This window comes from Cupressus sempervirens, chromosome 9 (genome assembly GCF_028749045.1).
Source record: "Cupressus sempervirens isolate cs-2001-9-10 chromosome 9, ASM2874904v1, whole genome shotgun sequence".
Classification (NCBI taxonomy): domain Eukaryota; kingdom Viridiplantae; phylum Streptophyta; class Pinopsida; order Cupressales; family Cupressaceae; genus Cupressus; species Cupressus sempervirens.
Genome location: NC_143126.1, coordinates 56,413,649 through 56,429,902, shown reverse-complemented (window position 1 = coordinate 56,429,902; position 16,254 = coordinate 56,413,649). Strand labels below are relative to the sequence as shown.

The 16,254-nt window shown below is 35.0% G+C and overlaps 1 protein-coding gene across 2 annotated transcripts in view; it reads right to left on the bottom strand.

The window, feature by feature from the left end:
• Positions 1 to 11,854, bottom strand: part of LOC149537618 (protein SABRE-like) — a 264,963-nt gene extending 253,109 nt beyond the window's left edge. For both annotated transcript variants that reach the window (XM_089798989.1, XM_089798990.1), the window contains exons 1-3: positions 11,240 to 11,854; positions 4,014 to 4,125; positions 1,931 to 2,197 (exon numbers count right to left, since the gene is read on the bottom strand). In XM_089798989.1, coding sequence (XP_089655115.1) covers positions 1,931 to 2,197; positions 4,014 to 4,125; positions 11,240 to 11,370 — 510 coding nt within the window. In that variant the 5' untranslated portion in view covers positions 11,371 to 11,854. The remainder of the gene's footprint in view (positions 1 to 1,930; positions 2,198 to 4,013; positions 4,126 to 11,239) is intronic.
• Between the last annotated feature and the right edge of the window lie 4,400 nt (positions 11,855 to 16,254).

Sequence of the window (16,254 nt, the reverse complement as noted above, 5' to 3'; positions counted from 1 at the left end):
GGTTAAATTCCTTAATATAGTGAAAAAAAAAACCTCCCCATTTGCCTTGTCCACATGATGTTACGGAATCTTCCGTGAACAAACTTCTTGATTTCTTCCATACCATCCGGGCAACTATGAATGTTGACGTCCCATTTTTGCATCCATTTATTGTTTTGCTTCATCCATGTGTTTTTTCTCCTTTCTAACTTTTCTTTAGTGACTAGCTTAGGCCAGCGATAGTTTCCCATGCTTTAAGTAACATAACAGTTGGACCATTGCAACAACTTCCAAAGGGAAGGGACCTGCTTCAGCTAATAATATCTGGTAAGGCACCGAGGTTTTGATTTTAAGGCTGCTGATGATAAGGTGCTTTTATATTCTTTCAACTTGTCTCCATTTCTGATCTGACAGGCTGCTGCCCCAAATTTCACATCCATACAAGATCACCGGTGTGACAAGCAACCCAAATAATATTTTCTTTGTCTTCCAAACCCAGAGTTTTGCGTTCCTGCACTTATTTTGTAAAGAATACAGCGCCTTCCAACCTCCTTGAATCCTCTTGGATCTGCACATTTCCCAGCTGAGTTTGTTCTGGAAGTCTATCCCCAAGTACTTGTATTCACTCACAATCTCTAAATGGGTTACCATTAAAGAGAAAAGTGTCTAGGGGTCTTTTGTTTCTTTTCAACGAGAAGATCATAACTTTGGTTTTGTTGGTCTTAACTTCCATACCCACCTCCTAGCAAAAGCTTTCTAACGCCTTCAAGTGCTCTCTTAATTCATTGGCTGTCTTGGTGATAATGATGAGACCATCCACATATAACAGTAGTTTTATAACTGGCCAGCTGAACCCCTTCACCATTGAAGTGGAATGGGTGTCTCCCCATAGAACACCAAATATGCGCAGCCCAAAGATGTGTTGCAGGAATTACTAAATCAATGGAGCCATACAAGATGAATTTTGCATTTTCTACCATGACTTTCTATCTTTGTGTCATTTGATTCCTTGGATTGTTTTCACAAACTATAACAATGATTACTTTTCTTGTTTCCTCTCCTTGAAAAATTTCTCATGTACTGTGTCATTTCACATGCCATTTTCAACTTTAGCCATTATTTATGGGTGGCTTACAATGCATCTGCAAAGTTCCATGAATGATCAATTCATCATGCTCTGCCATGCAAGGAATATTTTGGCAGACTAAGTAATCGGATCGTAACTTTGTCTTGTGAATGAAGCAATTTTTACAAAGCTCCCATGAGAAAAAATAAAGAATCTAACGAAGAAAAACAACAATAGCATTCGACAGTGAAGCTTATAGGGATAAAATCCTTCAGTAAGCACAGCATATTCAAGAATCCAAGGAGAATGTCTTTGCTAAGAAAGACCTCCATGTCAGGAATGTGCCAAGCCACTAGGGTGATTGGTTAACAGCAGATGAAGCTTCTTGGATCAGGGTTCTACAGAACCTCGTTTCAATTTAGTTAAGGTATAAATTAGCTGTTTTATATTTCCTGCATTGCATTGTTTCACCACCAAATATGGTGCTATATATTTAGCATTTGTGATATAAAAAGTCCATCTGAACATCTCAAACAGCAGAAGTTTGACACTTTGGACACCTAGGAGAGATATTATCCAGATCTCCAATATAATATTTTGTACAATTTAACAGCCATGGTCCTTCGCTCAGTAGAATTTCCTTCTTTACCTACCAAATGAAACAGGCAATTCAAGAATGCTTCTTGCTTCTTAACACACCAATAAAACAGCTTGACTTCAGAAATTTGTGGTATCTATCTATCAACAGTCATTAAGAATTTGATAGAGAAATGTCCAATCAATGAAACAAGTTAGTTAAATAAGTAATTAGCTAAAAGCAAAACCCACATACAGTATACATGAACATGGCAATTGAAGTTAGTAGATAATGGATAATTCAATTACCTTCACAATTAGTTCTGTTACAGTCACTGAAAGATACTTAATAATATTCGTGATGAGCATCCATTTCCCCCGGCTTGCGGACCGAGCTCGCTGAGTGCCAGATCTAAGCTTTGACTTTCTCCTTTGGGGATGTCTAATAACCACTTCTAGATCAGACAAAAGAAGTTGCAGTTTCGGGTCCCTTGAAATCATGCTTTGTCCCAACTTGACCAGTGACTTGCGAAAGCTCAGCTTAATCTCTCCAATGGCAATCGATTCAACTGCACCCTGCAATTAAATATTCATCAATAAGCCTCTTAACAGTATAACCTACATGCCATTCAAGAGTTGCATGTTTTCTTTTCGATAGAACCTCCATTAACAGATAATTAAGAGAATAACCGCATTTAGTATATTAAAAGAATCTTCTGGGCTTTACAGCTATCCAAGATTCTCAGAATCTTCTCATCTTTCTCTTTATGCTATTATAAAGATTCAGTTTGCAGTAAGGGTTATTTTTTATTACAGAATCTACTTTTCTTGATTTGAAAATTAGTGACATAAATAGAACCCTATTCACATTTTTCAAGGTTATTCCAATTCGCCCTCATCTTCTGAAGATATTGCATTACTATCAATATTGTGATAATTACAGAAACAGATCCTTCTATTGAAATGCCAGTAAATGTGAATAAGCAACAAGAATTATAACTTAAGTTTCAGTGGATTCAGTTACGCATATCTTCTATTCAAAAAACAATAGGGCAAAACATCCAAAATGACCAATAGCTCTTCTCATATATATATCAAAAAACTCAATTCGCATCAAACAACTCTGAAACGAGTCTGAAATACCCAGTCAAACAACCCTCAGAAGAGAAGAACAAGTACATAGTCAATTACATGATAAAATTCTAAAAAGAAGAGGGATCAAGTAGAATCCAGCTTCAATGGACTTGTCCTTGAGATCATCATTTCACCCTTTGTGGCAAGATACTGTCATCATCCTTCTGATAAAAGAAGCAAGAAATGATGACTGCCAATTACCAAGGATAACAGTGCATCTCAGAACTGTCAAACCTCAACCAGTTGGCTATCTACACACAGATCCCAAGGTTGTTAAAGTAGCACTAAAACAAACCCAACCATTTTGATGGTAGCACAGTTACAAGAACTTTAAAATGGGACACTAAAGGAGACTAAGATACTTCAGAAATAAGTTAGATATGACTTAAAGGAAAATGAAAATATTCTCATATGTTGCAATTATTTAAGATGTTTTCAAAATGGAAGATATATCAATACAAAGCATTAAATAATTATTTGAACATTACAGATTTCTCTGGAGATGAACAAGTTTTCCTGTTTTCATGTAAGTGGAAAGTTTTACAAGTTTTACTGTTTCCATTACCAATAAATTACAATGCAAGTGCACCCAACCATCTTGATACACCTATGACTGGCAAACGGCTCATGATAAGTCATTCAAGATTATAAATACTCTTAATGCATTATATATTACAGAAAAGGAAATGGAATTGTTCTGATGTTTGAGAAAATTTATCGTTTTCCCAAAATTACATACTGAAATAAGTCAACAAAGTTTAAAAATTAAATCCTCTACATTATAATAGATTTCCCTAGCAATAGATGTGTATCATGTATGCATAAATTTATGAAATTTTCTAGGAAGTGAATCAAATAGACTAATCATTTTATAGGCAGCCATTAGAGTTAATTGCCCATGGCATTTTCATATTTAATTCAACCTTGCATTTGATATGTGCTATGAACTGGTCCTGTGTGAGAGCAATCCTCTGATATCATGCAGGATTAGAATTCAGGCAGTTTAAAAAGGCTAATGACTTGATAGAAAATAAGGTTAAACATTCAAAACTATCTTGATATCTACAGGGCACATAAGGATTGGATAGGCTACCATATCCCAAAATAACCTAACTAAATATCTGAAAATTATGTTACTAGAGAAGAAATAAAGAACTTATGATGAAAGGCGGCCATTGTGGCATAAGTATCAACTAACATCCAAAAAACCAAGAACCTTCAATATTTGTTAGAGAATTGCCTAGAGAAGTTAGCAAACCTTCTTTAATTTCACTGATACATCCCTTAGGCAGTTGAATCCAGCAAAACGGAATTGAACAGGACCCCCGAATATCCGACTAAATATCCAAGCCAGTACTGTTGCAGCAAACCTGACACCAGACACAAATAACATAAAATTAGAACAGATCATCCTACCATATGGTTGCTGTAGAATATCATTCCAGCATTAACCTTAGATCATTGTTTATGAATGCATAGCTAATCTAGATGTTGTTCAGATGCACTAGCATACCCTAATGTAAAGTATATTAACCTTCTTCTTTTTTAAATATCTAAATTGTTATATAGATAGACATTATACAATAGTTAGTGATGACTGTTGAGGTGACCAAGAATTTAGCATCCACAACAAGGTTTCTTATTGGTGGGGGTAGGGAGAAACTGTAGTAGAATCAATGGCCTATCATTTTGCAGGAATCTAAGCAAAATTAGGCAAAGTCTCTTTTATGTCATCAATATTAAAGCCTGGGTCGCTTAAATGCAGTTTAAGCCTTCAGAAAACTCCTATACATTCAGCTTTACACTACAGTCCGAACCACTTAGATATTTTGCAATTTATCATATTTTGAGCTCTTGATGCAAGAGATTAGACATGTTCAAAATATGTGTGTATTTATCATATGCGTGAATTAGCCAAAGTCTCATATATCATCAACATTAAACCCTGGGGGCTTGTATAAATACAATTTTAGCCTTCAGAAAAATACAATACATTCAGCATTACACTAAAGTACAGACTCCAGATCACTTGGATCTTTTGTAATTTATCATATTTTGATCTCTTAAAGCAAGAGATCAAGAGTATAAAGAATATGTGTGAATTTTTTGGGTAAGAATACATCAAAAGTTCAAGAATATCCTCAATAAAGAAATTGAATCTAAATACTTCCTATGCAGTATCATACAGAAGGGTCAAATTATATTAAATATCTGCACACAAACTATTAGAAAATAGACAAGCATTCATCATACAAAAGCTTCACATATATTGATTATCTGAACATAAACTAATCAAAATTAGACAGGTATCTATCAAAATCTCTACTGTAGATACATTTGATGTCAAGGCTATAAAAGTGCTGATCTTGCTATTGCAAGTTAATTATTTTGCAAAAGAGATTCTGTTTGATATAGCTAGCATCATTGATATGAGCATATAGTTTGTTCCATTTTTTACCAGGCTGCCTAAACTCTGAGATTAGAAATGGCCTGCTTGATAAGATCTCCTATTGTAAAAGATATGTCACAGATCAAGATTGCATGGTTTAAAGAAGGGTGCAGTATTTTGATGGGCAAATGGCCCAACAAATGTTCCACTTATGGACCAAAATGTATCTTCAGGAGGTACTTGTTCATTAAAGGGTAGTCAATTATTTGAAGCACTTCTGCAGCGGGCACTTGTTCATTAAATGGTATTGAATTGTTTAAAAACTCGTAAGCAGCACTTATTCCTCACATATGTTTTAATAGCAGTCATCCAGTAAACATTTAAATTATAAACCTTAAAGCATTCTTTGCTGAAGAATCAAACTGATGAAAGTGGGCAAAGGCTGTAAGCTATTAAATGTTGAAACATCAATGTACAGAATTGTTGAACATTTTATCTAGTGTTGGGAATGTAAAATCTGCATCTATAATATCAAGGATTTCAAGCATTATGAGGTTCGGTCCCCGGCAACGTCAGTCGTTGTAGTATAGTGGTGAGTATTCCCGCCTGTCACGCGGGTGACCCAGGTTCGTTCCTCGGCAACGGCGCCAAATGTTTAACGCATAGGTTAATTAAGAATTGCACATAGATAATGAACACGAACTCGAACAGCAGAACTCTCCTTATTATTCGCATATGCCAAGATATTACATTAGGTTCTAATATCATGATGATTACAATGATCCCGAAGGGAGATATAAATACTGTCCGAGGAACCTTCTCGAAGGTATCCGTCGGCCACATACAACATGTCAACTACAATAATAGAACCTTCCGGATACATCCCGATACATGTCGGCCTGATGGCATTCATCCCGATACACTGACAGAAACCTCCCGATACACCATCGGGAACCTCCCAATACCCCGTCGGGAACATCCTGATACACCGTCGGGAACCTCCCGATACCCCATCGGGAACATCCTGATACACCGTTGGGAACCTCCCGATACCCCGTCGGGAACATCCTGATACACCGTCGGGAACCTCCCGATACCCCGTCGGGAACATCCCGATACACTGTTTCCTGATGACACCCAGAAAGAATTTCCAATATATTCACTGGATGAAGCATGTCAAGCTAACTTTGACAAATAGTCTTTGCTGAAGCCTTTCAAAAATATTAAAGGAGAAATGTTAATAATAATTTTTCTTTAGCTGAAGTGTCAATGTAACTATGTGCCATGCAAAAACTTTAATAAAACAAAAACTTACTTGAGAAGTGTTTACCTCACATTTTTAAATATAAAATCTAACATGCATAATTCAACATCTTCAAATTTTTCATTGATACAAATTATGTACAAAATTGTTGAACATTTTATCTAATGTTTGGAATGCAAAATCTGCATCTACAATATCAAGTTTTTCAAGCATTATGAGGCGCCCGGAAAGAATTTTCGGAATATACACTAGATGAAGCAAGTCAAGCTAAGTTTGACGAATAGCTGAAGCCTTTCAAAAATAGTAATAGTAAATACTAAAGGGGAAGTTTATATAACATTTTTTCTTTAGCTGAAATGTCATCTTAAGTATGCAACATACAAACTAATAAAAAAAACAAAAACTTACTTAAGAGGTGTTAAACTCACGTTTTATAATGTAGAATATAACATGCATAATGTAACATCTTTGAGTTTTTCATAGATACAAGTTCATAATTGATATATTTTCATTAAGTGTTTCATGTTCTGAAGTTTTACCAATGGCTTTTTTTAATCACTCACAATGGAAACATTTGAAGGTCACAAAATTTAAAGCTCGCATAACCGTGATCATGCGATAATGAACATTTAGGGGGATCACAAGTTCAATTCTCTTTAAAGAACATTGTGATCAAATTGTAATGTCCCCTTTTAGCTCATCATGGATGGTGGTTTGGATTAGCCTATTAGTGACCCTCACAGGCTAGTATCGTGGATAAGAGGGTCTAGTTTGGGAGTCTTGGAGCTCTTCAAGTAGTCATTGTAAAAGTTTACCTCGCCAGGTCCTTCATTTGTTCTAACGCATTGATATTCAGAGGTTTCTAGTTTTGTTTTGAGGGATTTAGTGGATATTAGAGAGTGGCCCTTACTATTTTTAGTAAGGCAGCCAGATTGACAGTGGGAGCATTGGGTTAACTAGTGATGAAGTCAAAATTATCAAATAATGGTTATTAATGGAGATATGACATTTAATTATTATCAACTAACTTGTTGGTACAAATTCAGGTTCAGAATCTGGCTTGAATTTCTAGTTCAAAATTGATTCAGAAAGAATTTGGGTCAGGTCTGGGTTTGTTTTGGGTTCATCCACACAAAAACATAATTCAAAATATGTGTGTGTGTATGAAACAGCAAATAAGTTCATAAACCACTATGCTAATAGTAAAGCGACATAACAAAATATTTAATAAAGATTTGGGGCTTGTTTTGGGTTTATCCATACAAAAACATTATATTTAAAATATATGTGTGTGTGTATGAAGCAGCAAATAAGTTCATACACCACTATGCTAATAGTAAAGCAACATAGCAAAATATTTAATACACCACCGTATCTATGTTTCAGTTCAATAGGATATTAATTGCATCATTTAGCCATACATACAACATGATACACTTGCTTAGTCACATGCATGGAACATATTTCCATATCAAGGGGCAATCTGAGAACGAATGGTATAATTAGAAGGTAAGTACTGTTATCTGAACTTTTATCCTGTATTGGTTGGAGGATTTATAACCAAGCTAGATCAAAAAGTTCAGATTAATATGTTAAGCCCTCAATTCAAAGATACCATAGCTTTTTAGAGAAATTCCTCTATAATCATCAATTTGTCTTATGACCTATTGTCAATTTGGATTTCCTCTATAAGCAAGTTTTCTTTTTCATTCACAACTGCACAAAAGACATAAACCATCTTTTTTGGCCTTTTTAGTGTGACACTTTCAAAGGGTGGTAAGTGTGCAAGGGTGTGACGATAGTTCAAAATATCATTATTAGCAACTTTTCGCCAAGGGAGGAAAAGAATATCGGCAAAATATCATAGATAAATCAATAACCTATTGGCAAAATATAAGAAACTTGAAAAAGTGCCTAATTTTAATTAGAAATGCATTTTTTTCAAAATTTAATGAAGAGATGCATCTTATAAGTCAATAAATGAGTAAACAAACAAACAAGCTGAGCTAACAGGGTACAAAATGGCATCCTCATGTGGAATGTTGATGGCTGGTAGCCATAGCCCAATAGTCTAAACTCTGAAGCAAACTATAAATAGCAAATTGTCTTTGTAAAACTATAAATAAATACGAGTACAACACCAAAATGGATTGTGTCTTCCTCATCCCCTTTCCAACAACTCTAGTAAAATCTACAAGAGGGGTAGGAGGCCTAGTCCTAGAAGTCCATTGTGTCTGTGCCTCCTCCCTCTACACAACTAGCTGTGACTCAACATATATTATCAAACACAACAATACGTATTTTATACCAACTACATTATCCCTCCCACCCCCCCAACCCCAAAAAAATATAAGTAATCTTCCAAATGGAAAGTATGCATCAAGTAATAAAAGACTAATGACAAGAGTGTAGATAATAACTTATATCGCACAAAAAGTTGTAGTGTCCTCCAAAAATAAAATGTGAGTTTGGGGCCTCACTCCCAACTAGGCCTTAAGATGCTCTAGATCCCTGCAAAACACCTTCATTTTCCTTGAAACCCTTTTTCCTCCCCCAAACAGCACTTGGCAACTTAAAACATGTAAAATGGACTTCATGTGGGCCAGCAATCCCTATTTGCAGACTACAATTGATATTTAAACAACTCATCGCAAGTTTATCAACAATAAGTTCAGCGATAAAATTGTGTATTTTACCACCAGTCAAACTTATCATGATAAAATGGTTTATCACCGATATATCTGGAATATTTTAATATATGGTGTGATCATTACAAAGCGCAGACATGGTGAAGAGGTGTGAACCTTCCTCACAAAAGATATAAAGGGGGGAGAAGGATCAATATAGAATGAAATTGGAAGCTTATTTCTTCTTTTAACCTATAACGATCAATATTTAATAAGATAGAATAAGATATTCAATCAATCAGAATAAGAGACAGATGCCTGAATATATACAGCAGATCGGACTGCTATACAACAAACAGCATACTTATATACTGATATGATGCATAATGATTTGTCTGACTATGATTGGTCTCTCATTTGTTAGGAAGTAGAATATTACGCATTTTTACATAGTATGCTCATAGCCTAATCCTTAATCACTCGCTATAGCCTCTAAAGAGCATAGGTTAATGTTGTGTAGGGAGAGGCAAAGTAAATCCTCACAAGGTAGGTAAGTCCCGAGATGGGTAAGGACATGTATTTACAAAGCCTTGAGCAAAAAGTCCCAAGTATGAACATGCATTTCAAATACCTCGAGGGAGTCTGCTAGTAGATTGGTATCTAAGCACCCTTTAACAAGTAAATTCCCATCATCAAGGGAAATGTAACGAATTGGGACTTAGTATGTTAACTGCCAAATGTACTGTGAAGCATGCATTATATTTTAATTCTCTTCAATTTAAATGCTTAGCGACTTATGTTAATCGTAGGGAATTGGCAGCTTCATGGTAAGGAACATTACAGAGATTAAGTAAATTGTCATTTCCCAGAAAAATGTAAACCCTTGCTGGGAATTCTAGTATAAATCAAGTAAAATCCCAATAGGCCAATAGGGGACATTATATTTATGACATAACTTTTCCAACATTTTCTTAATGGAAAGTGTTCAAAAATCGTCTGCATCTAGAATGTATGGTGAATATAGCATTCTTATACGCAAGTGTCGACTATTATAATTGAATGCTCGATGAAGCATTTCGGGTCAGCAAGTTTTAGCATGTATTTTTCCTAAAGCATTCTCAATGCAAAGTGTTATAATTTGCATCTAGAAATTGAGTTATTTAACACATTCTTATGATAACAGTCAAGAGCTTTGGAATATTTCTGATTCAACATTTCAAATCGGCACGTCTACTTTTATTTTATTTTCCCAACGGATTCACGATGGTGGGTTAGTAAATTTTGCATCTACATTCGAAAGACCTTAAAGCCAAGCCTTCGGAGGTGCAATGAGAAGTCACAAAACGATGAGAAATTTACTAGAAACGTTTGAATTCAAGAAGTGCTCCCATATTATTTTCCATAAGCATTATTGACTCTGAGCGGCGAGGAATGTGTAAATTCTTATAATCATTCTTAACAGCAAGTACACAATTAAGGTATATTTTCTGGATTTAAAATATCAGAAAAATAAAGTATAACTGTGCGAATTTTTTGAAGCAGTTGTAGGAAATATCTTATAGAGAACATAAATTATAAAATTAAATAACTTTTCAAAGAAAGATACAAAGAAAGGGCTGAGATATCATGTATGAGTTGTGAATTGCTTCACCTACAATGACATCGGACCCATTTACGTCGAAATCCTGAAGTTTATCCTCCACCGAAACTCTTTGAAGAGCGAAAACTTACAAAAACATAGAAATTTCTAGCCAAAAAACAATAATAGAATCCTACGCTCAATTATGCAGCGCCGCAAATTGATCCTCTGCCCATAGACTTAGCAACTTTGACTTCGTATTTCTACAAATATCATCTAGGAATCATAGATTGTGGCATGGCTTTCCAGCTAAATACATCATAGTGATTCGAACCTATTACCACCCTCGTTAAAAAGGGAAGACACAAGAGCATGTCATTTCTCATCAAAATTAAAGAAGGAAATTCCATTAACCCATAAGGGAATGAATTGATTTCCCCTCTATCATCTTCAAACTCCACATTGTAATGCAGTCTTGCAGTTGAATTGGCTTTGTAGCTCCGTGCATTATGCACAGCCTTGGCTTTGGCGTGCCCTGGACAATAATGTAATGTTTGTGCGACTCCATAGACTGCTACAATGTTATTGCGATAAGTTAGTAAAGTCATATAAAGAAGCAACTTACTTGACAATCAGCCATCCGATGAAGGAAAAACCGAAAAAACACAGCAGGAATTTGCCAGGAGAGACCTCCATGGCAGGTCCTACGCCTCCTCTCAGCCTTCCAGGGCGTGTGACACAGCTCATCCAGCTCATTCGCCACGTCTACGCCCAAAACAGGAAAACGAAAAATAATCACCCTAGATCAACAATACGAATTTCCAGTTCTGCAAGTATCTTCCTCTTGCTCCTTCATTTCAGTTGAGATAACAGATAAATAATCACTCCCGAACCTTTTTGTTTGTTTGCTCGAGCACGCGGATCGAACAGGAGACGTACCACTGATGTGCATAATGTGATTTATTGTACCGATCGATCCACATGAACTGAGAACAGTAGAGGGAAAGAATAAGGAACACCATGATTACCATGGCTTATTAGTAAAATCCGCATGTCCATCTCGTCTCTCTTCCCCGGGATTAGCCAAAAAAAAAAATGATGTTCCCGCAGTAGAATTAATTCTAACCACCGTACAATTGAGATCAGAACGGGGTAAATGCGGGTCAGAGAATCTTTTATAACCCTTCGAAAGGAGTGTTAGGCTAGTCCTCTGTCCTCTGTGCAAGACTGCTCCTCTGATCCGCTCTTGGGCAGCTTAGAGCTTTGCAATTTGGTTGATAAATAAAGGGGTCTCGAGTGATTTTGATTTTTGTTTTTTTGGTTTGAGTTTTTGGGTTAAATTCATCTTTTAGTGTAATAAGTATACAATTGTTTCACTCATGAAAGATGAATTCTTGTAAACTTCTTACTCACTAAACATGACTCAATGAATTTGGTTCTAAAATTATACACTTGATATTAAGTAATATCATAATTTCATTTGCTACAAAAACACCTCATATTTATGTCTATATAATAGCTATATTATTAGTTTGGTTTTTAAAAAAAATTTCTAGTTATTTTATTACTCAGATGTGATAAGATTTCATATCTTCCTAATATTTTTCTTGATGAAAAAATTATGTCAAATGATAGTTATCATTGTATTGTTGTATTTTTTTCTTATATCTTTCAAGGTATCACGCTTTATAATGAATTGTTTTCTCATTCCATTTTTTCTGATTTTGCAAAAAAATACACTCTCATTTTTTTTTAGGTCTTTTCCACCTCCTTGTTTTGTTAGGGTCATAATAGGATGCTTTATACTATGCACAGTCGGTTGAAGATTATAGCCACACAAGATCCTAACACTCCATGAAAGCACAAGAGAGGTCAACAATGAAAAACTATTTTATCAAAGATGCAAATGATACAACATATGGAATGATGTGTATAAACAAGTGTTACAAAGGTACCACTTGGTTATATAGGCCAACGTGAACATAGGATGACATGAGATCATGACATGTGTCTAAGATCTTACAATTACAAGCATAAAGTGATAATTTATCATCCACTCAAGATGGAAAGGTGATAATTTTCCCCTAAAAATGGGAGTTTCATATGGGTTCCTTGAGTAGACATGCATAACATATGTGATTAGGACCTAGGTATGGAATTTGCAAGGTACAACACTATGTACAATACCCTTACAAAGCAAGATATTTCACATTGGAAGTGATGAGAGTTGGTTATTTTTCTCTATGAAGTTAACATGATGGAATAACAGGATATGCAAATTAAGGTCCCACTCTTGAAAGAGAGGGATCTATCACTCCTAATGTTTTATATCACTTGGTTACAATCAAATTGGATAGTTCAAGGAAGATTGTGTGAAATGTCACAATGAAAGTCTTTTTTGGTTCAATGAGGGATGGATGGAAATAAGTGGGGAGATTTCTATTCACTATATATAGGCCAATTTTGTGAGTTTTAAGGACATAATACTTGTAATGAAGAGATATGCATTGCAATAAAAAAAATCTAAATTTTAAAATTAACAATTAGTCTAGCACTAGATATCAAATAAAAGTCAAAGATTAGTAAGGTTAGAAGATATTTTAAAATTGCATCAAAGAAGGAGATGAGTGGAATATTACCTTAAAAACAAGGAAATTATTGTACTAGTGGTTAGTCATGCCTTTTGGGCTAACCAATGCATCGAGCACTTTTATGAGGCTCATGAATGAGGTACTAAAGGAGTTTTTGGGTAAGTTTTCAAAGTTTACCTAGATTATATTTTGATCTTTAGTAAGACATTGGAGGAGCATTTGATGCACATCTGTAAGGTGTTTCATAAGTTGAGGGAGGAAAAGTTGCTGCTAAATTTGAAGAAGTGTAGTTTTGTGAAGAAGGAGTTGGTGTACTTCGGATTTTTAGTATTAGCGGAAGGTCTAAAAATGGACCCTAAGAAAGTGAAGACTATACTTGAATGGCCTTCTCTAAGGAGTGCAATAGAGGTGCGACCTTTTCATGGATTGACTAGTTTTTATAGAAATTTTATCAAGGTTTTTAGTAGTATTTGTGGACCATTAACTGAAACAATGAGAGGAAAGAAAGAATTTAAGTGGATTGTAGGAGTAGATAAGTTTTTTTATCTGTTGAAATAAAAAGTTACATAGCAACATGTTTTAGCACTTCCATTTTTTAATAAGGTGTCTCAAGTAGATTGTGATGCTAGTGGAACTGCAATAGGAGATGTTTTGAGCCAAGAACGTAGACATGTTGCTTATTTCAGTAAGAGATTGAATGATGCCAAAAGAAAGTATTTTGTTTATGATCAGGAATTCTATGGTAAAATTCAGGCATTGAAGAAGTGGAGACACTATCTTCTTCCTAAAGAGTTTGTTTTGTATTGTGATCATAAAGCTTTGCAATATTTTAATAGTCAAGAAAAATTGAACCAAAGGTATTTGAAATGGGTTGAGTTTTTGCAAAGTTATATATTTGTTTTGAAACACAGGAGTGGGAAGTCTACTAGAGCTGTTGACACCCTTAGTAGAAGATAACTTTGAGGTGGTTGGGTTCAAGGAACTCAAGAACTTATATCCAAAGGATCTCGATTTTGGTGAAGCTTGGAAAGATTGTACAAAACCTATTACACTTGATAGGACAAAATGGTTGGATTTCATAATCCAAGATGGTATGTTGCTCAAGGGAAGTCAATTATGTATTGCTATAAGTTCTGTGAAGAGAATCTCATCAAAGAGAAGCATAGTAACGGATTGGTTGGACATTTTGGTAGAGAAAAAACCATTGCTTTGGTTGCTAGGAACTGTTATTGGCCACAGTTGCAGCAAGATGTCAAGAATTTTGTACAGAGTTGCAGAGTATGTTAGATGGCGAAAGGAGTGAAGTAAAATACAGGGTTATATCAACCATTACCTATACATAAGAAGTCATTGTAAGATGTCAACATGGATTTTGTTCTTGGTTTACCAAGGACACAATGTAGGCATGATTCAATATTTGTGGTGGTTGACTGATTTTCAAAAATGACACCTTTAATTCCCTGCAAGAAGGCTAGTGATGTTGTTCATGTAGCAGAGTTATTTTTCGGAGAAGTGGTGAGGCTACATGGTCTACCAAGGAGCACGATTTATGACTGAGATACCAAGTTTTTTGGATATTTTTGTCATACATTATGGAAGAAGTTGAAGATGGATTTGCAATTCCACAGATTGATGGATAAACAAAATTTGTGAATCAGAGTTTGGAGAACTTGTTGAGATGCTTGGTTGGAGATAAGGCAAAAGGTTGGGATCTAATTTTACCACAGGCAGAATTTGCATACAATAATTATGTCAATAGGAGTACTGGTAAATCCCTATTCTAGATTGTATATGGGATCAGTCCCAAAAATGCTTTTGAATTGAGGTAGTTGGATAAAGGAGAGATAAGTAATGTTGAAGCAGAAGATTTTGTTGAACATTTGAAGAACATCTATGAGGAGGTGAGGAAGCATATTACAAGTCAGAATATCCAGTATAAGGCTAAGGAAGATGTAAAAAGGAGGTATAAGGAATTTTAGATTGGAGATGAAGTCATAGTTTATTCGAGGAAGGAGATATTTCTAGTGGGTACATTTAATAAGCTGAAAATGAATAAATATAGACCATGCAAAAAACTAAAAATGCATGATTATGGAAATGTCTATGAAGTAGAGTTGCCAACTGAACTAAATATTTAACTAGTATTTAACATTTAGATTTGACATAATATTATTAAGGAGGTGATGGAGATGAAGTTGCGAAAGCATAGTAGAGTACTATGGTATCTACTTTAGCTACAAAGGAGATTAAGGAGATATTAGACAATCATTTTCGAAGAAGCGCATGGAATAGAACCTGTGAAGAATAATCTAGTCAAATAGAAACGAAGCCCATTGGAGGATTAATCATGGCTAGCATGGGAGGAGGTTGATGGTCTTGGTTTCCCTCTGACTACTTGAGTCGTGACATGGCTGTTAGAATGATTTAGAATAAGTAAGAGGGGGGTGAATCAATTATCCTCAGGTCTAGATGTACCAATTTAACTTTTAAAAGTCTCAAACAATTTCATTTAATAGCTCAGTCTATGTAGCATATCATCAACAATTTAACATTCTTTAACTCTCTAATTTTTCTATGTCTCACAACTAATAGTGAAAATAAACAACTTTAAAATAGCATGCATAAATTAACATCCACACAAGTAAATGACACTTTGACACTAGGATTTAACATGGAAACCCAATTTGGGAAAAATCACCAAGTAACATGCTACCAAATTTTTACTCTTATGAAGTGAGCTCGGTTAAGAGCCAACCCTGTTAAAGGTTATACAACACACTGTCAAAGGTGACCCTATTAAAGGATTTAATCACCTTATTAGGAGTGGCCTTGTTAGAAGACTTTATATCATTACATTTGAGTGTCACATTGATTAAAGGATTTTTACTACCACAATGGTTAGAATATAACAGTAGGTTTGATCTATAAAGTACAAATCACTTTGAAAATTTAGATCTCCATTCACTCATTTATTGGTTCACTAATTGAACTCCATTCAAATATACATTACTGATATGCTTGACATCTCTTCAAGAAATCACACTTCATT